Consider the following 24694-nt stretch of genomic DNA (forward strand, 5'->3'; position numbering starts at 1 on the left):
TCCATTTCACCCCATTGCGTTTTCCCAAGTATCACATCACGAAATATTTTTGCTCGTATTTATCATAGTTAGTTCCCCTCTACTAACTATGTATTTATAAAATTTTGATAAGATCGAAAGCTCTAAATTACACAAGTAAACGCTACGGTTAAGACCAGTTTGCAATATCGATAAATTTTCGGCAGGCTGGAGCCCTCGTCCTGTCTTCTTTTATATTTTGCAAAACAGCTTAGTAAATTAATGTTACAAAATAACATTAGAAAAGAAATGAAAAGAAAAAGTTTTAAAATAAGGAAGAAAAAGAAAGAAATATAAAAAATTCTGTCCACTCGCTTAGGACGCTATATGCTCTCGTACATGGATGAAATGTCACCACTGCTGACCGTAAACAAACGCAGGAGCAAAATCAACATGTGCATATTTCCGAATTCGCTTCCGATCTATCACCTTTAAAAAGTTGTATTTTCTACGTCCTGGTATTGTTTTCTCGGTGCACATCAAACCAATTGGTATTTCGCATCCTCCGGCTCAGAATATGATGAAAGAAAGGCATTTTCGACTTTGGAAGAAGTTTGCATGTGCGTCCATAGTAGGGCCTGTCGCACATGTCGCCAGCACAAAAAACACTTGTGTTTTGCCCTCTAGAATGCTTTCAACATTGCTTGTTCCAACGACAGGGAAGTGTTGCGGACGTCTTCAAGCTCGTGCTCCATTAACTTACACAGAAAGAGTGAAATTTCGTTCAAGATTGTTGCAATCAAATATAACTTGTTCAAAAGCGGCTCGGTTGTTGTTTACGACCAGCTCCAGTGATGCTGTTTCACAAACACCCACCAATCCTGGACAAGATACAACCGCTGCAAATAAAAGAAATGTAGGCCTTAAGAATAACACAGCAAATAAACAAGTCTCTTCTACAAGACGTCCTTCTACTCAAAAGGTACATTTTTTTTCTATTGGACTAGATGCAACTTACATAACTATGGTTATGTAATCAGAACCCATTGTCCACAAACTGACAATGCTCTTTTCACAAAAAATGCTTATTTCAGTCAGACTGCTTGCAAAATACGTTATCATAATTCATGCATTAGGTTCAGCACATGAAAAGTTCGGCATCAGAATCAGAGCTGTTTCAAAGTCGCTTCAAATCCGAAATTTCTTCCTGGGCTAGGTGGGAAGAACAGCTGAGCTTTTCCAAATTCTAATAGCTACTCTTAGGGGGTGTTTACATGACACCGGGGCGACTTTCGCTCCGGAGTGAACTCACTCCGGTTCCTTCTCATGGCTCTACATAATTGTTACATGATACCACCACAAAATGTCATGCTGTAAGTCACCCCTGTGTGAGTTCACCCTGGTTGTTGTAGCGGGGCAAGAGTTTCACTCTGGTACAAAATCTCGCGACGGTATCATGTAAACGTGAAACGACTACAAGTTTCAGTGTGAAATCAGTCTGCTGGTAGACTGGAATGGTAGCGCATGCGCATATTTGCGGTTTTGAATGGTACATGTATTTTATCAACATGTAGTGTACCTTCAAATAACACGATATGAAATGACCCAGTCATAATGTTAACACGATACGAAGTAAAAAAGTCATCCCCGTATGAAACTCGCGCTGGTGCGAGTTTTCTCATGTAAACACCCCCTTAATTATTGGTTCACGTGCGGAGCTTGCTTATGAAAAGTTCAGCGTCCTGAACCAGGCATCAGACACTTCAATAGGCCAGTGAAACATAGAGCTTTTCCTTCCCCACCCCCTTCAATCAATGTTGCTGTGCTGTTCAAGCTAATAGTGCAAAAAACAAACAACCCAACTTTTAATGAAAGGGTGGAGGTGGAGTCCAGACTTTTTTGTTCTCCATGAAATACACCATTTGACAAAGGTGTCCCAATAATTTTGTTGTCAATTGAAGCTTGAATCACTCCACCGAAACTCTCAAATGCAACCTGTTCCATCACAATTCAATCAGTATGAGTCCTTGATAAAAAGTCCTTTGGACTTTTCTTTCAAGACACCTGTTCACTTTGGAAGGGGCTAACTATCATTTGCATGTGCACAGAGTTTGTTTTATTTTAGTAGGAGGGACTTTTTTTTTCACCTGTGTCGCTTCATAACTGAAAAAAACATCTTTCTCCATAAGGTTTTACATTGTAGTTTTAACAGTATTTCAGCTCATTGCTGCCTACTTTTGAACAAAATAAAATTGTTTAATATGGTTATCAACAGCATTTCTCGTCTGACATATGAAAATTAGTAGGTGAATGCTCATTATTGATGCTGTCCATGTATTTTTCTTTGAATTTAGCTGAGTGGGAGATCAAAGGAGTCACCAGTTCCTTCCTCCAGAGTTGGGAGACTTTTGAATTACAGTGGTATGATCATTTATTTTTGTTTGTTTTCTTTCTCTCAAGAACTGAAGCAAATTAAAAGTCTTAGATAAAAATTGTGAAAACTGAAAGTACTAGTATTGATCGTCATCATACTTGTATGTTGTTACCATCGTCATCATCATCATCATCATCATCATCATCATTATCACTACAAAAATCAATGAATGTAGCTCCTATAGTACTACACAGTAACATTTAACCTTCAGTGCAGAGCCATAACCTGAGTTATTTTTTTCTCACCAAAATTAAGTTGCCTCAGGACTGTACAATTTGGGGTTGTATTCATAAGATTTCTTGCAAAGTTGTTCTCCTTAAACAAATCACTGCTTCCTCTATGGCTGCGTATTTTCGGTCCTGTGAGTGGTTGAGGGTAGGATGTGATGGTCCTCACTTCTGTCTGAGACTATTATTTGTTATAATTAATTTTATGTGTCCTAGACAGTCTTATAGGGACTTAATGGCTAGACACAGATGCCCTCAGAATTCTTTAATCAATGAAGTAGCTTTTTTTTCTCTGAATCGTTGGCAAGTGTCGCAGCCCCCTTTTACTAAATTAATGTGCTATATCCACCCTGACTGTTTTTCTTGCAGGCCTGGTTGCTGGGCTGGGACTTGGTGCTCTTGCCGAGGTCACAAAGCGACAACTTGGTCTTAGTAAGACAGGTAATCTTGTCTTCTTCTATCATGAACATTTTTGTAAATTTGAATATTTATTTATTGTGTCATGTTATCTCTTTCAAGCAAAAGAGTGGTAGCTTCATACTTTTGTTCGAGTGGTACTGTATATTATGAATTGTACCCTTCTCATTGATGATGTTTCTTATGTAGGTACTAGTGTAGCAGACCTGACTGGGAGTCCATTTTTGTCTGAAGCAAATGCTGAGAGAATAGTAACCACACTATGTAAAATGAGAGGAGCAGCGCTAAAGTTAGGACAAATGTTAAGCATTCAAGGTGATGTAACATGTGTAGCAGGCCCAGGGGCCCCACTCACATATTTTAATGACGGGGGGTCCGAAGGATTTTTTTGGGTCTGACATTTTGGCCAAAAGGGATTTTTTTGGGTCGTGAAAATAACAGAGGGATTTTTTTGGGTATTGTATTTTTCATCAGCTCAAATCAAAAATAACATAAGCGCAATTTATAGTTTTGTTTTTGACCAAAACCAAAGTTGAAGTTGGCACGTTTTAGCTTTCCAGAAGATAAATAATAAAATTTGCTGATGCAAAAACACTGAGGGATTTTTTTGGGTATGCTAAAAAAAAAGTAGGGATTTTTTTGGGTAGACAAATTCTGAAGTTGGGATTTTTTGGGGTATAAAATATGAACCTCTGTCGGACCCCCCTGTCATTAAAATATGTGAGTTGGGTTCCCTGGGGTAGCAGGCATCCAAAGGGGTAGGGGATAGGGAGGAACAAAGACAAGGGTGGGAATTGGGTAGAGAGGGTAAGGGATGCCTGCTATAAGAACCCCCTATAATTTGTTCATTTCTGCAGACGGTAGCAGCAGCAAATTCCTGATTGGCTGAGCCCTATTGAGTGATTTATTGGCGTGTATTAGTGAGAGACAACCATGATCATGATGCAGGCATCCAGGAAATGACTAATGTTTTCTACTGGCATAAGCTTTGGAAAATCAAAATTACTCCAATCAAGTTGCAACTTCATGTTGAAACACAAACTAGAACCAACAGTACTATAATAGCCTCTTTAGCAAGCAGAGATGTTCAGGAGGTTTTGTATACTGGATTTGTCCAAACACTGAGCGGCGATTGCGATTCGTACCGGACATCTGCAGTGCCTATATTCACAAGAGCAGCGGTTATCATTATTTGAAGAATTTTAGGAGCTGGACACGCTCCTTTTCGGCAAAAGCATAATATACCATCTTGAGTGAACTTCTAAATGATTTGTAAAAAGAGAGCTGAAGCTTTGGTAAAAACTATCCATTGAGCTTTTTGACAATTTTTTATAATTCTCCTTCCATTATTTGAGTCTCAGATATTTAACTCTTCTGTTCTTTGTGACCATTGTGTTTGATGACATAAGACCAAACGTTTTTTGTTTTCACCCAACACTGATCATTGTTTATCGTGTTTGGTGCAGGAGCAGGAACAGTAAAAATGTTTTATTTCGCTCAATTATATCATTTGAAAAAAGCCTCTTGACTTGACAATTTCCAGTAAACAAAGTAATGAAGTTCAGAACATGCTGAGAAGCCCCCTACTTGTGATTGGTAACGTATTGATAGTTGATGTTATCGGATTAGTTGGAAAATTGGTAGGCGGAATACAAAAGCAACGGCTCTTATAGCAGGCCCTTCCTTCCCTTTTCCCTTTTATGCTTTTCTCCCTCCCCCCTTCCCCTCCCCTTTTTGCACCTGCCATGCAGGCTGAGGTGATGTAAGGTCGGACTGATAACTTCCATAGTTAATCTTCAGATCATTTGAACCTTTCACTCCCAAACGTGGATATGTCAAAGTTAAACAAACATTCCAAATTTCATTTTTTGAAGGGCTGAAAATAAACAATGCCATGTAAAATTACATGTAGGGCAAAAGAGGTTTCATTTGAATGTTCATAGCTGTGCAGGAATTTGTCGGCACTCCACAGACTCGATAGTAAAAACCTCCTGACAAGAGACTGAAAGGGTTGAAGAGACTCCTCTATTAAATGTTTTCATTTTAGTAAATAACTTTCCCTGTACATTTTGTTGTTATGATGTAAAATATAGTGCAGTGAAACCTTTAATAGCAAGTGCCTGTTTCTCAAAAGTGCTGGTGATTACTGAACCCAAAAGCTGCTTTGTTAGCACTTTTAAGATCAAAGTTTCAATGATGTTTTCCAAAGTTTTACAGATAATATGATAAACCTGTTGGTTGACAGAACAAAATATTCTTTAGATTTTAAATTTGATTTGAATGTTTGGTTTTGGGCTCGTTAAGTTGTACTGGGACTTTCAAGAAATGGGCCCTTGGTCCTTCCTTTACTTGCTCAGTGCTTTCTTTTCTACTGACATTGGTTGTTGTTTTTTTGCAGATAATGCTTTCATTTCACCAGAGTTACAAACAATATTTGAAAGAGTGCGTGACAGTGCAGACTTCATGCCTCGCTGGCAATTGGAGGTCTGCAGTTTACTTTGTTACTGGTTCTTTGTCTTTTAAAAGCTACTTTGCTTGGCAACAATGATTTATGAGTTTGAAATGTATTTCTCATTTCAGAAAGTTCTAGTGACAGAACTGGGAGCCAATTGGCGAGACAAACTTTTAGAGTTTGACATGAAGCCATTTGCTGCAGCATCCATTGGCCAAGTGCACAGGGGGGTACTCAAAGATGGGCGCTCTGTTGCTATAAAGATTCAGGTATGAAGGGCTCAAATGAAAAGCACTGGAAATGCTGCACTTTTTATTTTTTCATTTTTAACAATTCAATATTGTAGCTAAATCGCAAGGCATCTTGATTACAAGTAGAGACCTAATTTTGTCAGATTTTCATTTAAGGGTCCAGGGTTGTCAAAAGTAGCTGGCTGCCAGCGAAAATCGCCACCTACTCAGTTGGTATCGGCCAGCTACTCTGCTTGGCATTTCTTTATGGAAGGGATTTTTTGAATGAAACATCCGTGGACTGGCCGCCTACTTTGACCACTCAGCCATCTACTTCAAAACCTTTTGGCAACCCTAAGGGTCAGATATTATTATGAGTGTTTTATTGGTTAATGAATATGTCTTGGCTGTAGGATGAACAAGAAATTAAAGTACTGCATGATAGCAATGTTGAGTTAAAGATATTGACAATCAATCTTCTCATTTGGTATCTTTAGCTCTTTGCTAGGACAGAAAGTCTCTGTTAATGACAGGAAAAGTTGGAGTGATTCTGTTACTTTAATACTGGAGTGTTCTTCCTGGTCATTAATAATTGCTTACTAAATTTTTCTCATATTTGTTTTTTGTCTTGTTTACCTCAGTACCCAGGGGTTGGGGACAGCATCGACAGTGACATCAACAACTTGATGACAGTGTTGAAAGTCAGTAATCTCTTACCTGAAGGTAACTACCATCCAGTCCTATAATTCATGTGATCTCCCTGTTTGTTTTTAACCAGGTTAAGCTTCAGCCATGAGGGCTTCCAACAACAACAACAACAACAACAACTTTATTCTTTGTATGCAGGAGTTGGATAGCTTGCTCTGCAAATCGCTGGAAAGCTAGTTGTGGTGGGACAAGACAAGTACTCCTTTGCTCATGTGAACCTTTTATACCTTTTTCTTTAATTTCACTAGGTTTATATGCAGAGAATGCCATGGATGTTGCTAGACGGGAGATGGCTTGGGAGGTAGACTATCTTCGGGAGGCTAAGAATGGACAGCACTTTAGGTAATGGAGCAGTCTTAATACTCTAACCCTCCCAGAAATGGCATAAATCAAAATTAGACAAAAATTCAAATTTCTTTTTGTAAGAAAAAGCTGAAGAACAAATAGTACCATGTGAAAGTACAGTTGCCAAGGAGATTTTTTTGAGTGGTCACAGTACAGGATTTTGTCTTCTGAGTCAAAAATTGGAACCACTTTACAGGATTCCATCCTTCAGTTAACGAAGGAATGGCGACAATACTCATGTTGCTAGAAAAAATCAGGTTTCACAGTGTTTCCCTGTGAGACATTGTAGAGTTTTCTTTTTTTTCTCTTACCTAGAGAACTGCTGAAAGACATGCCGGAGTATTATGTACCTGAAGTTATTGAAGACCTGACGTCAAAGCAAGTGCTAACTACAGAGCTGATAGAGGGAACATCACTTGATAAGATAGAAAATCCAAACCAGGAGACCATTAACAAGGTATTGTTGGAATCTCATAAGAAAATTGATGCAAAACTTGCCCTGTGTAAGGTAATCTCAGGGGTCTCAATAGGATTTGAAGTAGCCATCTGCCCAGCCTTATTAAAGTAGGCGGCAGTGACAAACGGAAAGGTTGTAAACTAGGGAGGGAAAAGGAGCAAATAGAATGCAAAGTACTTGGCTACAAATTTATGCACCTATCAATGTAAATCCCGTGGGGGGGGGAGTGCGGGTAAGGGGAGGGGATTTGATGCCTGGGACTATCCCCGCTGTCGGGCTTTTGATCGTGTGAAGCGACCCCGGGGTCGGGACATTTGACTTTGACCGACAGAAGCCTGGTATCAATTCAGAAACAGTTACCAAGTCCGTCCCTCGAGGCTTCCTGAAAGTCACCTTGTTGGAGAAAGGTATGAAGTTTTCATTTGTTTTAATGACCATAATCCGATACTTTAAACTGTCATCTAAACAGATAATGTCTATTTTGAGGAAGTTTTTATCTTCAAGTTCCCATCTGATTGTAGAACTCGATTGAAATCGAATTCCACCGTGAAAGTCAGAGGATTTTTTATGGGTCACTGATCCGACCTGTTCCGACATGTTGAGCAGATGTTATAAAGCATTTTACGTTTTATTAATATTATATAGCACAGGCAATCTTCCTAGAGTGATTTTGTTGTTCAAGATAAGATATGCTAGTGGAGAGAGAAAATACTTAATTACAGCGAGTAATTTAATGGAGCTGCCGTTAACCGTAATTAAAAGTAGTAACAACGTGTTTGAAATGTTCTTTTATTCGTTTTATATAGTATTATAGCATTGCTTGTTTAGATTTTTTCCCCTGGGGTGGGGGCTTTTTTGACACTTTGATTGACCTCTCGTTTCCCACCCTGGGGAATTTGATCGAAAAATTTTAAAATTTGTCAAATCCCCACCCCTTGCCCGCACTCCCCCCCCCCCCCCCCCCACGGGGTTTACATTGATAGGTGCATTAGGCAGTGATCAATCACCAGGTGCCAGATTCCATTGAGAACTCTGTAATCTGGATGTCGGAATCTGGGAAATTTTTCCCTGTGGAATCCAGAATCCTGAGTGTTGGAATCCAGACTTCAGTAGGCTGTTCACAGTCCCCTATTATGAAACCAAGATGGCTGCCTGTACTGGTAGGTGCTCAATCCTGATGATCTTATGAAAAAAAAAAGGGCATTGCGAACAGTCAAGGACTTCAGCTCCAGACTGGGAATCCATTATCCTGCTAACCATTGGAATCTGGAATCCAAAACAAGGAGTCTGGAATCCAGAATCTAAAATCCTGAATCCACAGCATAGAGTCCAGAATTCAAGACTGTCCTGGATTACCTTATGTACAGCGCTGTCGGGCGACAAAACTACAGAATTGATTGCATTTCGGGTTGTATTTTTCACAAAGTGTAGTAGATTAGATAACTGATAAATAAGTGAAGTTAAAAATGAGACCGTTTTCTCTACCTTTGTAAATGCAAGAAAGCTCTACAATATGTATTATTTAAGTGAGTGGAAAAGTACTTGACTTCTGCTTCTGTTGCTTTCCAGCTGTGCTTAAACATCCTTAAACTCTGTTTGAAGGAGTTGTTTGAGTTCAGATTCATGCAAACAGATCCCAACTGGTCAAACTTCTTCTACAATCCTGTCACGGAAAAGGTTTGTCCCAGAAATATTGTTAGGATATTGTCAGATAATTTTCCTTTCTGGCCTCGTTAGCATGTGCAAAGTACAAACGAGGTCAGAAAGGCTGATTATCATACATAAAAAAGAATATATTTATCAGCCGCCATTATGAAAAAGGTCTATCATGTTTTTAACAGACCGCGCAATGGGAACGCGCTTCCTCGATATTTCTTTCTTTGTCCTACAAAACCGGCGCTTGTTACGCAAACTAGATAAACTTAAAGATTATTAGACGACAGTCCACCTCAAGCTTAACCGAATGCAAACAGCAATCCGTTGTAATCTTTTAGAGTTCTCCCCGTAACATAGCCTGCGTACAACTGTACAACTGTCGTTTCTGATCAAGTTATCAAGGAGCTTAAACGTTTTTGAGTGACGCATGTCAACCGGAAGTTTACTTTTTGTATTCTTGAGTAGTGTTTTTTTTTTCTAAAATTTCGGGCAAATAGTAAGAACAAAAAAAGCTTGGCAATATAAATGTGGTAGCGTCGAGGCATATTAAAAGAGAAATGGCCTCACTTCCGGTTGTGCGTTCCTCAAAAACGCCTTTACTGTCAGGGGTTTCAATAAAAATTGAAGTAGCCAGCAGGTTTGAATAGAGTAACTGACTGCGTATCAACAAGGGACCGTTAGACCCCTTTTTCTAGGGGAAAAGTTTGAAATTTCAAAGCCCTAAAATGCGATTTTCAGCGTTCTGGGGACTAAATATGAGGACAAAAGAGCTTGTTTTTCATTCAAAAAATGTAGCTTTCAATTTATGTCCCACAGTCAATTCCTACAAGAAAATGAACAAATGAACGTACTTTTGCCCCTGAACAAATTCTGCGTAAACCTATGAAAGAAACTGTGAAAAAATGACTGAAATATAGCGTTCACATGACTTAAGCATAACGGAAAACTAGTGGGCCTTTACGAAAACACATCTTAATTACGTTTTCATTCAAATTTTATGATATATTTCTTGTCTACAACGTTATTCAAACTAGTTGCTTCTTCTTTGTAGAGGGAAGTAGCCGACTTCTCTAAGCAAAGTAGCCGACGCGTTTCGTCGGCCGTTGGTGCTTATTGAAACCCCTGTTTACTTAGGCTCACTATTGCGCGAAAGTTGGAAGGAGAGCAAAAAAAGAAAAAATGGAAGATGGGGGAGGGTAGGAAAGAAGCTCCCTTTCTCTTCTCCCCCTCCCCCTTCATTCCTCTTTTTTTCTCTTGTCCCAACTTTTTCGACGACCCATACCCTAACCCTTGATTATAAACGCGGGTTTCCTCTCATGATTATGCTGTGTCTTAATTTTTAGATCTGTTTGCTTGACTTTGGAGCGTCCCGTGCGTACGACAAGAAATTTGTAGATCGGTATATTAAGGTCAGTTGGACTTAAATCTTGTCCTTATCGTTTTCATGGTCCCGATTTTCAAGATTAAAATCCTGGGCCGGGTTGTTCTAAGCTGGGTTAAGATAACCCAGGGATAGTGCGAGATTTGAATTCAGATATGAAAGCTTAAAAAGCATTTCAGTTAATTCTTTTTTACTAAAATTTTAGTTATTGGATGCTCTAAAAAGAATAAAGAAAATTATCCAAGAAAATGCTTTTGAACTGATTGAAGAAGATACCCGAATTAAAACTTAACCCCGGTTAGCGCTAATCGACTTTCGAACAACTGGGCCGCTGTTTAGAACCTTGGATCTTAAGTATATAAAGGAGGGCTTAGAAAACCTCGTTCCCAAGCATTTTCAATTGCATTTACTCAGCGCCTCAGTGAATGTAATGCCCTGGGAAGGATTTTCCGTACCTGGCGGCGCTTCGCGTTTTAATCCTCCCGTGATGCCCTGCGATCTCTGTTTGCCGCGCTTTCGTGGACTCTGGGTATGAGACAGCCTCATTCATACATTGCTGTGTTTGTAATTTAGATTATCCGAGGTGCCGCCACAGGGGACCGAGCCATGGTGATTGACAATTCCATAAGACTGGGATTTCTCACTGGATATGAATCCAAGGTGAGAAAGTGTACACTGATTAGTAGAGGGTTTGTAGAACAGACACAACATTCAAGAATCTAGAGCTTGTACTTTATTTCCTTATGAATTTTCTCCTGAACATCAAGAGCCATAATGGGACGGTAACATTTAAACCCTTTTATATAGCAAACATGTTACTCTGAGCGCCAAACATGGCATACAGCTAGTCGAAATACAATATTTGATGACCAATATTAGATGCATGAATTCAACGTTGTGAAATTGATTTCTTGGTTTTCCAAACATTCATTCTCCTCCATGTGGTAGGTGATGATCAACGCACACGCAGACGCTGTAATGATTCTTGGAGAGCCTTTCGCCAATGACCGGCCCTTCGATTTCAACACCCAAGATACCACGCGGCGCATACAAGAGCTCTTGCCAATCATGTTACGTCATCGACTATCCCCTCCCCCTGAGGAAACGTATTCACTCCACCGAAAAATGTCCGGGTCTTTTCTGTTGTGTGCCAAGCTCGGAGCATCAATTAACTGCAAGCCTCTTTTTGATGAAATGTGGCAGAGTTACAAGTTTGATGAGTAACCAGAAAAGGGCGCAAGAGCGCTTATAAGAACATCCTGGAATTCAGTTTAATGGTGAATCAACCGACGAACAGCACTTTCACGGATACTCCGATCCCCACTTTGCCCCGTCTTCATTCTTGCTACATCAGTGACTCATGGAAGCTCTTTAAAAGTTGTTTTACGCTATGGTTCGCAATTTTTTATGATGGCTCGCAATTTGCAGTCAATTTTCAATCGCATTCTAATTGCGTGCAGTACAAACAGACAATCTCTCATTTTTGGCCCTCTCTCTTCGCTTCTCTGTCGAGAGGACCCTGGGAACGAGGTTGTTGGTTATCAATTAAATGTAAGATATAATTGGACAATCCCTATTAAATCGTAAAGGCTATGGAACAGAAGTGACCTTAAGTTACACCGCACGGGTACGGGTACGGGTAGGCGAACATGTCTACCCGCGTTAAATGTAAAAGGCGACCATTTTCTCCCAGAAGAGATAATGGCGTTACCGTTCTACCCGGTAGCCTACCCGTTTCTCCGGGGGGTAAGAAGCAGACTATCCGTACCCGTACACGGAAACGCCATATCCGTAATCAACGCCCTGCAGAGATGGGTTTACCGATAACTGTCGGTTTTACTTACAGGAGAGGAGAAATAGTCTCCGATTTCACTGCTGGTCGGCGTTCCATCTTAATCGTACTTGTATACTGCATTACGCTTTGTAACGTGACTGTAACCAGAAACTCATGCTGTAACTCATGGATTCGTAAAGGAAACAGTAATGTCATTTCCAAAACTGTGCATCAGTTTGTCGTCCCATGTGAGGAGAATCCGAAATAGTCTTGGATTCTGGATTCCTCTCCTTGGATTCCGGATTCCAGGTACTGTATTCTAGTCTTTGTGAATGGAACTTGAATTCTGGATTCCAATCTTTAGTAGGATTGCGGATTCCTTGTGTTATATTCCGGATTCCATTGCCCAAGATTCCAGATTCCACAAGCAAAACTTTCCCAGATTTCGGATTCCACAAGCATAAAATTTCCCGGATTCCAGAATCCCTTACATGGAGCGTCACTCCATGTCACACTTGGGACCTATAGGGCGCGATCCATTCAACCAAAATTTCCGGAAATTTCGGTCCAAAACTCAATGGATCGGTTCGGTCCAACCGGGAAAGTTTCGGAAAAACAGGTCCACCTTTTGAGGTGGTCCTCTTTTCCCGGTCGGACCGGTCTGAATTTTGGTTGAATGGATCGCGCCCATATAGTCCATGAGCCAAGTGCTGTAAAATGGCAGATCGTGACGACCCGAGGTGGCGAATGCTGCCAATGATTTTTTGAAAACCCTACTAGTGTAGATGACGAAAATGTATGATTCCAGATTCCATCAAAAAAAAATTCCCGCCTACATGGGACGAAGTGCATTGCACTTCGTCGTGGTTTACGTTTAGCCGTGGTATTGTTTACGTGATAGAGATCTTGTGTATCCGAAGAATTCGGAAGGTTATAGTTATCGGTCAAGGAAGAGCAGATTGATTCAATAGTCTGTAATAGTCATAAAGATGTAAAACTCGAAGATAATCTTGAACGAAGTGTCCGTTTCCTCGTGGCGCCATTTTCAATTTTCATATGTTTAGAATAATCGGTCAGAAGTAGGTCGAAGTGATTGACTTGTTAAGCGCGTTTCTTTTGTAAATACAAGAGAAGTTACCAAGAAACAATGTAAAGGGGTTGCAAGGGATTAATAAGTCAAATACTTAATAAAGGAAAGAGAACTGTCTTTGATTTTTTTTTCGCAAGGTGAATCAACAGGGTGAAGGTAAGGTGAAGGTACACTAAAAGCAAGGCTCCGTCCCAGTTGTGCGCGGTTACCGGTTGTGATCGGTGCGAAGAGCTTCGAGGCTCGTAGCTTCAGCCTTTGGCCGGAGATATGTCGCGACGCCGCACAGAAGAACAGCCGAGGGCATTTTCGAACAGCAATGCGAGTCTGTTTACGTCCCATAGACATCCTATTAGCTCGATAGTCACTGCTCTATGTAGCTCAATCTGTCCGATTCAAGACGGCTAGAGTGGCGCCACCTGCGCTCTAACCTGCGCCGCTTCCTCTTCTCATCAGGCCAATGTCCTCGTTATACCAGGGAGGGTTTGGACGAAGGACGATGGTCCTAGATTTCAGCGGAGCCAATATGTCCATGGTGTCACGCAAGACGTTATCATACCTGTCAACCAGCAGCAACTCCAGGGGGAGATCACTGGCATCTGCTAGCAGGCCTCACGAGATGATCATCTTATTAAAGGACTCAAAATCAAAGTTCCTGAGCCGGCGGCTCAGAACAGACTTTCGTTCATTGAGCGGTTTCTGAAAGTTCAGCTGAAAGCAAAGAGCTTTGTGGTCAGAAATTAACTGCTGCATTACAACAAGTTCATTGACTTTCACAGCCTCCGCCTCCTTTCTAGATATGACAAGGCCTAAAATATGACCACTCCTATACTATGGGTGGGAACAGCCACATGTTGTTTCAGGTTTAACATATCTGTCAGCCGTATCGTCCATGTGGAAGTTAAAGTCGCAGATGATGAGCAGCTCCTCTTAGCAAACAACAACTTCTTCCAACAAACTAGAAAACTCCTCAAAGAACAATCCAATTGCAGCACCAGACTCAGGCGGACGATACACTACCTCGGATAGATTTACGATTTGAACCCGAAGCTGAACGTCCGATGTATTTGATGGTTGTGGTAAAATTACCGCAAAATTTCACAAATAAGCCCCTTCATGTATAAGCGCCTCCAAATATAAGCCCCCCAAACCGGTAACGCAAAAAAACCCTCCGTTAAACCGCCCCTCCAAATATAAGCCCCCCGGGGACTTGTACTCGGAAAATTGCCCTCAAATATAAAGTAAAACAAAGCAAAAACGGTAAATTTACTTCCAGATATAAGGCTAGCCCAATCGATTTTGAAACGCAAATTTCCCTCCGTAGATAAGCCCCTCCGAATATAAGCCACTCCAAAAATAACCCCTCAAAAAGGGCCTTTGAAAAACATAAGCCCCGGGGCTTATTTTCGGAATTTTACGGTATGGGATCTCCGGTGAAAAAAGAGAGATAAAATGCCACCCATCGTCTCTGTGAAAGGGCTGACAGACTTTGTAATTCTACCGAAGTAACTATTTTCAGGCAAGTTGACCTGTTTCTGTCAGTCAAGGAAGATGGCTATTTTCTAAATATCTCTCTTTAGTCAGTTCCTAGAGTCAGGATACAAACGAGGCTATGAAATGCAGACAAAAATTGGCCATTTTAATCTTTGATTAATGCTTTATTATTACACTGGAGTGTCAATACACGTGTACTTTGATCAACACGCAGGTAGCAACCCGAAGGGGATACTCCCATGTATGGGCCAATTTTACAGGGATTTGCCGTTCTAATTAATTCTCTCAGGGTCGATTCCTGAGCACTCACCACCCCCAATTATTCCTAATCAAGTCTAGCTTACTGAGCAAATTTCGTTTGCAATGGAGTCGAAAATTCATCTTTATTTCGTCCATACAAAACAGGCGGAGAGAATCGTAGAACCAGCGGCAAATCCCCATAGGAAGTATAAGGGAGTACCGTGACCTCGGGGTTAATAAACAGCCATTTTACATCGGACATCATATTGCCTGCGGTAAACACCACACTGGTACCATGACAGGCTACCGTACGCGTAGCCCCGCACTCGAATGTTCGATCTTATTGCTCCAACACGCGTTCCTTCGACCTCCTGACGAGGCCCTAATAACGTATGCGTGGAAGGCTACTATACCTGTAGTTTCCCTTGCCGCCGTTTCTGTCTCGCCACGCAACGAGACAAAAATGGGGCCTCAAGGGCGACTACCCTACGCGGGACTCGAGTTAAGGTTTCATAATTTTAACATTTTGCGCCTAATTAAATAGGAAGTCCACAGTGTATTTAGCTAATTAAAAATGAAAATGTTACACTAAAAGTAATAGCTAATAATCGCTACTTATTCAAAGACCATTGAAACGTCCAAAAGCCCTAGAATTGATACTAAGGCAGCCTTTAGACAGACCGTCCTCACCTCAGGAAATATCGGAGACGCCCCTTGTCTGATTTTTCCTTAAAGGAAGGGGGGGGGGGGGGGGGTCTGTACACAGGCTAATACTTGGGCTGACAAGGAAGCGCGAAAGCCAACAAAATAAAACAAAACAAACAAATGAGTACCAATAAATAAAACAAGAAAACTGACGATGAAAATTGAAATATATCAAATTTTCTAGAAGCTTCGATTCAATAGTTAAGAGCCTGTTTAAGATCCTATCTAATACGTCAAAATTCTAAGAAATGTATGTTGTTGAAATTGCTATTACTAGCAATGCTACGATTATGCTAAATGAATCAGATAGAGATAAGATAGTTTATTTAACAAACTTTAAAATCCAGGCAACTATCCAAAAGGGGGAATGCTAGTTACGGAGAAGAACAGAGACAAGTTTCTAGTTTATCTATTTACGTTAAGAGCAAGATTGCATGTTGCGCGTTTTACCTGCCCATGACAAACTTGCTTTGCAGCAAGTGACGTATACTTCCACGTATGAAGTGGCTACCGCGCGCGTAATTTTATCCAATCAAATGTAAGTATTCAGGTAACTTGCAGCAACCTGATTTGTGGCGAGACGAGTTTGAAGGTGGGTGGCATAACGCGCAACATCACTCGTTTGAGCAATGCTGCAAAAATATTGCACATTTTTGTGTTACGCGTTTACAGAAGCTTAAAAGTGAGAGAGTTGGTAAAATCTTGTTCACTTTTACTCTTAAGAAGTACTTTGGCTGGTCCGCTGACTTTCCCCACTGAGACTATTCTACTCCAGGGGCACAAAACGGAGAATTGTGAAATTCAGACATTCTTGCGAATGTTGATTCTTGAGACTAAAGTGATAATCCTCATTATTATATAAACACCAATGAAATACCAAGTGAGCTTTCGCGCGAAAACTTGATATCTTCACATGTGAAAATAACATGTTATCCTCACATGTGAAAATATCACCATTGCTATGGCTTCATGATAAACCACACCTTTCAGACCAAGAAACTTTTTAAGTAAAATGGTTTGGCATTTCATTGGTGTTTATATAATAAATAGAATATTACATGGTCGCTTGGAGATACGAAATTTCTCTTCTCGTGTCGAAAAAAATATTTCACTCGTTCGCTGCGCTCACTCGTGAAATATTTTTTCAACAGTCGAAGAGAAATTTCTTATCTCCGCGCGGCCATGTAATATCCTCTATTAATTCTTTAAATAATATAATATTTACAACTGTGGCGGAATTGAGGTTTAAGGCAAAGTTGCAGTAAATGATGACGAGACAAAATAAATCACCCTTAAAATAATGGTTAAAATTACGTGTAACTTAATATAAATCCGCTAATATTCAAATTTTTAAAATCTTCTTACAGAGGCAATCTCTAACAATAACAGCTTATTTACATGGTGACGTCACCAATCGAAGAGGCTTTTTGCTATACGCATGTAGACCGGATCAGCGAGCAAACGATGTTTAACAAGCGAAATGGATGTTAATTTGCACCCAAGTATAAGACGAGAGGGTCAACATGAGAAGGCTCAAATCTCTTATGAATGTTTCAAGGCATGCACTTAAGTTGCCATGTTCGATTATTCTGGTTTGTCTATTTGAAAAGAACTTTTAGTTTAACTTTGCACCTTTTCAGTTAATGACAAAAACTTCATGAAATTTAGATGGCTCTAACTTAGAAATTAATCAGTAATATTTGTCCCTGGAACAGTTTGTCGAGTCATTCACTTCATGGATGAAAGCCAAGTCAAAGAAAACGTGACCTTCTGTACTTGCTAAAATAAAGACCTGACGGGACTCCCACATGAAAATGACGGGGTCAAGGGGATGCTCGTCGCTTGCTTAGAGGTTAAAATTGCAGATTGTGGATTAACAGGACGGAAAATTTTGTAATATTTTTTACATAAAAAGAAACAGATGCTGTCAGACTGTATTGCGTATAGTCTTCTTTAGGGGTCAAATCAAGCCTGAGCCACGCCCAGATTGATCTCCTTCAGGGGTTTAATTCTAACTTTCCGACAAGCATCCCCGACTCTTTCATTTGCACTCCGATCCCCGCCCCCGGCCAACCCAGGATACAGCGCTGCGGAGCCCGGCTCGATACAACGAACCTGTATACAACGAAGTCCTCGGTAAAGCTAATGATTTCTTTACCCCAGTTATAGTAAAATACCGTATATGGAAAAGAACCTTCATATGACGAAACCCTGTTACAGCGAACTAAGTTTGCCAGTTCCTTATGTCGGTTATGTCGGTTCCACTGTGGATATAAGCTTACCCAATATTGAAAGCAAACCTTTCTACAAGCTAAACTATTATCATTTAGTTTATAGAATCTCTATACTTAAAGATCTGGATCCTATTGTTACCCCAATCGCTGACAATGACACGTGACCCACCGACCACGGAAACACTAAGTGGGAATGCAAATTGCCCAATACCTTTCCCATTGGTACCGAAACTATTGAGAACAACTCCTCTTATAGTAACAACTTGAAGACGGTGATTTTCAAAATCGCATACAATAATATTTTGGTTTTTATCAATAGCTAGGCCCCGTGGGCCACAAAATTCGCCTTTCTTGTGACCAGGTCGGCCTATTATCCGTATCAGATCCCCATTTTGATCAAAAACTTTTATCACATCGTTACCGGTGTCCGAGACCACAAAACGCTCTTCTGTATCATGGTAAATAGCAAACCTGGGATGAATGAGCCGGTCTTCTCCTGTATCTCCAAATTTGAAAAGGAACTTGCCATCAGGGCCAAAAACTTGGACTCTGTGGTTGTTCCAGTCGGTGACAATGACGCGACCTCTCTGATCCACAGAGATGCCACACGGTCCATTGAACTGGCCATGGCCACTGCCCTCTGAGCCAAACTTCTTGACGTACCTGCCAGTTTTAACATCGTAGTACTGCACACGGTTGTTGTCACTGTCAGCGACTAGGATGTACTTCTGACTCTTGTCAAAGGCTATGGCCATCGGGTGAAATAATTTGCCATCTTTGGTGCCCTCTCCACCAAAATCGAGGATCTGTCCTCCGTCTGCTGTGAATACGTGAATGCGATGCTTTAGGCTATCCGACACAACGATTTGCCCATTGTCTGACCCAATGACTCCGTGAGGTTGAGTAAATTTCCCATCTGGATTGCCATGGGAGCCAAAAGATTTCAGGGGGGATAGAATCGGTGGTTTCACTTCAACCATGAAAGGGCTATCTCGGATCAGATGCCCGCCAACTTCAACTTGTACTCGGTGGGGCCCAGGGACGCGAGGCAAGTAACTTACATAGTAAGTACCATTTTTATAGTTTCGAACACTGCTTTCTATCACACCCCACATCGAAGACTTTACTTCCACTACCACATGGTCGATTTCGCTGTAGCAGACCTCGCCCTGGGCGTTTCTGGTTGTAACTGTAAATTCAGCTTCTTCTCCAGCTGAGACATCATCCACACCGTCTCCCTCAGCCGTTGACATGGCTGGTTCGGTGAGACTGGTCACAACTCTACCTATGGTCGAGTTTTGAAGCCCATCAAATATTTCGAAGTTAGGAACGTAACCGATCTGTTCATTTTCCGCGGGGTTTGTGCCCACAACAAGATTCGCGATCTCTTCAACGCGTGACGTGACGTGATTTTTAATATTCAGGATTTCTTCGCTGATATTTCTTTGGAGAAGATTTTCGATGTAAACAAAGGCGCTTTCGGTCTGTGACTTCATAGTCTCGAAAAGCTTTAGCTGGAATGAGAGATTCTCGAGCTTATCCCTACGGATATTCTCCAGCGACTGTATAATCTCCTCTTGATGAGCCCTGATGTTGGCGACAAGATTATCCATCTTTGTTGTGATATCTTTCTTCAGGTAGTCTACCTGCTCCTGGACTTCCACTGATCGATGTTCGACGTTATGAACACCAATTTCCACCATTCTAATTTGCTCTTTGAGTCTCGAGTTCATATCTCGGAGTTTTAACTTTTGCTCCGAAGCGGCCTCGTGCAGGTCGACAATTCGATGAGTGTGTTGGACGGCGATATTGCATATGTGACAGACACAAGCGTCACAGTCGTAACAAAAGTATTCGACAACACCTTTCTCTGTGAATTTGTGGGCGCAAAGCATCGGTCGCCGAAGCAGATCTTCATAATCTCGCATCTTGAATTTTCCCAGACTCACTGTACGATGCGCGTTACTTCGAGTAATGACATTGTGCGCGTTGAAGCATTCATCACACATGAATGTGTCACACGCAAAGCAAAACGCGCTTAACATCAACTTCTTTTGGCAGTTCCCACAGGCAGCATCAGGATAATTGCGACGTTTGGCGATCAGAAGATCTAGAAGGCGGGTGGTGTACAAATTTGATGGCAGTAAATCGAACTGGTTGCCTTCTGGTTTTCGAATATCAGTTTGGCAGAGTGGACACGCGATTGAGGTTTGATATGGCCGACTTCTGGCAATTTCTTTCAAACATTCACAACAAAACGTGTGGAGACACGGCGTAAGTTTGGGTTTGCGAACAACGTTGGAGCATAAAGGACAGGTAACCAACTCCTCGAGGTTTTCCATAACATTTCTGATGTCCATATTAGATTGTAACTTCGACCTACAACCGATGCGATCAAAGCAGGTCGAGCGATTCACTTGAGTACTTCAAACCACGCAAACGTTAATCGTTAATTGCATTCATCAGACAAAAACCGCTGGTTTATGACAAATATTTACATGAGCCTCAGTTGGGTCCTTCAATCAAGCGCTAATCCGCTTTTAAAACAATCAGCGTGTACTTGGTGCAATAAAGTCACGAATTTTGAGATGTCTGTTGTTTACATACTTATGTAAGTTCGTTTCCGATTAGTGTTTGGCATAAAACTGAAAACGAATACATCTTTTCCGGTTTATTCATTTGTGAAGCCTCTCATAGGTTATTTGCTATTTTCGTATCTATTCGACATAATTAAGAGGACGTAGCCAAGCGATAGTTGACTACTGGCCCCTCATAATTTTTACTGCACTGAGCCAGAATTGTTATTGCAAAGAATCAGTATTGAGAAACAGGGAAAAGCTAGCTTATGAATATAAATAACTTGCTTCCATCCATTCATAACTGTACAAAATAGCTGTCATAATTACTATGACCTTCATTGTCTCCTTATGTTCTTACGCTGACAAGATAATTCTATTGAAATTAACATATCATTTCACAGCGTTGAAAACACACTAGATTCAATGTCCTCTATAATTTGATTTCTTTCCTAAGCTCTCTCCAATAAATGCCAGTCTACAAGGTATTTATCCTGTAAAAGGGAGGACTATCAGTTAATCCACTCTTAATACGTCTGCAGGACCATTTCATACGTATTTCATGGCAGAGATACGATCTGCAATAAATTCTTTATTCCAATCTTATTGATTAAGAGAACAAAGAAAATTCTTAGCGTTGAGTGAGCTTAGTCAAAACCTCTTGGTTATTGGTGGTTGAAAAAACGCGACTGGAAGTAATTCAAGTCAGACAGCTCCAACAAACTTTAGATCTTATATGTCTTATATATACTGCACCTGATGACGATTAAAATGGCGTCTGTAAATAATTTTAAAATGATTACTACCCGTACACCTAGAACTCTCTCAACGTGGCTCACATATCTAACATTTTTTGTGAATGACATAAGGTTTTCTAGAAAAGCTGAAATGCTGCTGACGTTGGACAATGCGCATCTTGCGCTCATGTGTTCCAATGGGTAAATAAGTAGGTACTGAAATAATAAACAATTTTTTTCATAAAAAATTTGCGCACTTGGCGGGAACTCTCGGCTAAATTGGATCAGCCACAATGAAGGTCAAAAGTGTCGGGACCTTTCCAATTTCCAGTGATATTAGTAAAACTAGCGACCCCTCTCCTCCCACCACAAACAAAATTAAATTTTGAGCAAATAGGTAGTAATGAGTGCTTTTTTTGCCCACAACATTGCTGGGGGGAGTGGTGGCGGACGACGGGATGAACCCAAACGGCCAAACAAAAAATTGTCGTTAGGAGCAGAGTCCTACGTTACAATTACTTGGAAGGGCTTTTTCACACAGCTAAGGTTTACAAATTTATTTGCCCAATATTTCGACTAGACAAAACTAGTCTTCATCAGGGACTAGTTTTGTCTAGTCTTGCCTTCAATTTTAAGTGTTATTTTGTATTGTTGATCCTGATCTACGACAAGATCCGGCTTTCGCTCGCCGCTGTTTGTCCAAGAGGTCCTTGCAAGAATTGTTCACTTTTTCTCACAGTCCCAAGTTCTTTTGTTCTCCATTGTATACGCAAAAAAGGAACACCATAAAGTGTCTCTTATTAGCCTGTTCCAAGCGTTCAGATAGTGGAGAGGGGTGCGAAGTAAAGAAAGCGATGAAAAGTAGAGGGGGACTCTCCTCCTCCCTCGCTTTTATTTTCTCGCGCTCCTTTTAATTTCGCACCGCTCCCCACCATCTGAACGCCTGGAACAGGCTAGTCGCTTATCGCCCTTAACTTATGAGCCCCCCTCCCCCATGTACCAGTAAACAGAAAAAATATACCCCCCCCCCCTCCTCCTCCTCGGGATGAAATCCCCTTCTCGCTTTTGTTTTCTTGACTGATTCGACTTATTGCATGTGACTGGTATTTTTAAAGCTTAAATGAAAACCAGTACTTGAATCACAAAACGCATTTTGATCAGCTCTGCTTTAGCTTTCTATTCCGGTTATAAACGGCCCCTCGGATATAAGTCCCTCCGTTTATAAACCCTCCTAAATTAAAACCCCTTACAAAGATGTATAAGCCCAGGCAACACAGTTTGGCACTGGTTTTGTCACGATAGTTTTGTCGTTTCTGTTTTGTAGTAGTGTTTTTGCAGTTTTTTATTATGATAATATTGCCCGTATAACTTCTTGGCACGCAGTTAGCCAAAAATGCTAGTCGAGGCCGTGCCAAATTAATTCTATTCCAAATCAGATATTACACCTGCCAACTAAAAGTACATTATGCTCCATTATAAGGTAGAGCTTATTTGCAAATTCATCCTTTCAGGAAAGCACTAAAAATCTGCAAAAGGCGATATTCTGGATATTAAAAATCCGTGGCTCATGTACGTCTAGTCGTCTTGCTATTTCAGTTCTCTTTTGAGCCGTGATACTCCCCTCTTGTGCGGTTGTTTATTACCGTCAAAGGAAAAGAATATATTTTAGTAAGCATGCTGAAGCATAAGCCTGGTTGAAAATGAATTTTCCTCTTACAAATTGAGCACCGCAAACTGTAAAGGTGTCGCAATAGTTCATTAATACATCTCATTTTACTTACCACCTGCTGTGATGCAAGCCAGCGAATAGAAAATTCATTATCAAACTTTAGGTATATTGCCGGAAACTTGTAATGAAAATTCATGACTTTTGTCCCGATTAAGTATTGAACAGTACCCTCCCTTATAAGGCGCATGTAAAAGATGGGACATGGGAGAAGAGAGAATAATTATTCCCTCAGTTGTCCCATATATGGGCTAGATAGGTATGTGCCGCCCGATGTGGTATGGTTCATGGGGGGCCCGAACCTTAAATACGGTACCATTTTAACCACCGAGTTTGGCATTGTGTTCCCGGTTTGTTACTTAGATAGATAGGATATTTGTATTGGTCAATGTGAATTTCCAGCTACAAGAAAAAAAAAGCATTTGTTATTTGTTTGCATTTGCTGCGCTATCCGCTAGCCAAGAAAAAGATTTAATTAACGTTCATTTGTTAGTATTAAATTCTTATTTTTTTCACAGTTCTTTAATTTTGCCCCTTGAATAGGGTGTCATTCAAATTAAAAGACCCTGAGCGGCACACACCTACCCGAAATTTATGGAAATCCCCCTGGGGGGTGTGCTTAACAATAATATTCCGCGAACAGCTTGGATACGATAGAAAATCGAGTGTTTTCATATAAGTTTACAGGTCCTTTAGGGAGGGGCCGTAAGGGGGGGGGGGGGGGTCCTGCGCACAGTTCACGGCTATTAAAAATAGTAAATCACGAATCACGGCAATTAATTTTCGAGTTTCACGGTTCACGGGAAATAACATGATTGACGAGAGCGTCTTTCACAAATAAGCCTCCACATTGAGTGTTTTTACTTTATAAGGCCCACGGATCACTGCTAATGTTTCATTCGGAAGTTATTGTTTGGGGTGTTTCCATTTCACAGGTTCAAGTTCTCCGTGCAAGGAACTGAAATTGGGTAACGTTTCAGTTATTTTGGTGGGAGCCGCGGTGGCCTAATGGTTAGTGCGCTGGGCTCCGGGTCGGGCGGTCCGGGTTTGAGCCTCGGCCGGGGCGCCGCGTTGTGTTCTTAGGCAAGACACTTTACTCTCACAGTGCCTCTCTCCAACCAGGTGTATAAATGGGTACCAGCGAAATGTTGGGGGGTAACCCTGCGATGGACTAGCATCCCATCCAGGGGTGAGTAGAAATACTCCCAGTCGCTTCATGCTATAGAAACCGGGATAAGCTCCGGCCTGATGGGCCACTAGGCTCGTAGACAGACTTTACCTTAACCTTTCAGTTATTTTGACCGCCCCAAGTACGACTGTCCCCGAAGCTAAAAAAGCTTGGACGCTACTCGAACTACGAGTTGTTAAAGCTCGGAGAAAAGTCATTTCGTCCTCCTGGTCACTGTCTACAGTTGCTGGCATTTCACTTTGAGACTCCGTGTCATACTCGGATTCTTGTTCGATATATTCAGTTGCCTCTTTCATAGGGTCTTTATACACGCGGGGACACGCAAATAATTTATCTGCGATGTTAGCAAAAATACCTACCTTGTAAAACTGACGAGTTTCCAAAACGCGTTCTTTCTAGAGGGGCCGTAAGGGGGTTTCTCGTGAAACGTGATTGCCTGTTTTTATTCTGCGTGATCCGTGATCATGATAAATTAAAATCCGTGAACCGTGAATGATATGCTTGTCGTGACACGTGAAACCATAAATTTATTTTTCGTAAACCGTGAAACCATAACTTAATTTTTCGTAAACCGTGAAACTTGACTAGAAATCAGCAATTTTTTTACGTGAAAATCAACTTGCTGTGTAAAAGAGTCTGCATAAAATGCTCTTTTGGATGCGACGCA

The 24694-nt window shown here is 41.0% G+C and overlaps 2 protein-coding genes across 2 annotated transcripts; one reads left to right on the forward strand and one right to left on the reverse strand.

The window, feature by feature from the left end:
• Positions 1-440: 440 nt before the first annotated feature.
• LOC140943937 (atypical kinase COQ8A, mitochondrial-like) lies at positions 441-12560 on the forward strand. Its single transcript, XM_073393044.1, has 13 exons — positions 441-940; positions 2313-2379; positions 2989-3060; positions 3226-3351; positions 5435-5520; positions 5617-5757; positions 6360-6441; positions 6675-6768; positions 7087-7228; positions 8798-8905; positions 10228-10293; positions 10839-10925; positions 11214-12560. Exons 1-13 carry the CDS (start codon positions 536-538, stop codon positions 11487-11489), a joined length of 1752 nt encoding a protein of 583 aa, XP_073249145.1. The 5' UTR covers positions 441-535; the 3' UTR covers positions 11490-12560.
• Positions 12561-14744: 2184 nt separating this feature from the next.
• On the reverse strand, positions 14745-20284 carry LOC140942799 (E3 ubiquitin-protein ligase TRIM45-like). The gene has a single exon (XM_073391806.1). It carries the CDS (start codon positions 20157-20159, stop codon positions 17892-17894), a length of 2268 nt encoding a protein of 755 aa, XP_073247907.1. The 5' UTR covers positions 20160-20284; the 3' UTR covers positions 14745-17891.
• Between the last annotated feature and the right edge of the window lie 4410 nt (positions 20285-24694).

Source organism: Porites lutea, chromosome 7, assembly GCF_958299795.1.
Source record: "Porites lutea chromosome 7, jaPorLute2.1, whole genome shotgun sequence".
Taxonomy (NCBI): Eukaryota; Metazoa; Cnidaria; class Anthozoa; order Scleractinia; family Poritidae; genus Porites; species Porites lutea.

What these genes read in the sequence shown, in the direction of transcription:
- LOC140942799 (XM_073391806.1), bottom strand. Translation starts at nt 20,159, where the DNA reads ATGGACATCAGAAATGTTATGGAAAACCTCGAGGAGTTGGTTACCTGT.
- LOC140943937 (XM_073393044.1), top strand. Translation starts at nt 536, where the DNA reads ATGATGAAAGAAAGGCATTTTCGACTTTGGAAGAAGTTTGCATGTGCG. An exon ending in CAGTAATCTCTTACCTGAAG is followed by an intron (nt 6,442 to 6,674) that starts GTAACTACCATC and finishes TAATTTCACTAG; the next exon opens with GTTTATATGCAGAGAATGCC. An exon ending in AAGAATGGACAGCACTTTAG is followed by an intron (nt 6,769 to 7,086) that starts GTAATGGAGCAG and finishes TCTCTTACCTAG; the next exon opens with AGAACTGCTGAAAGACATGC.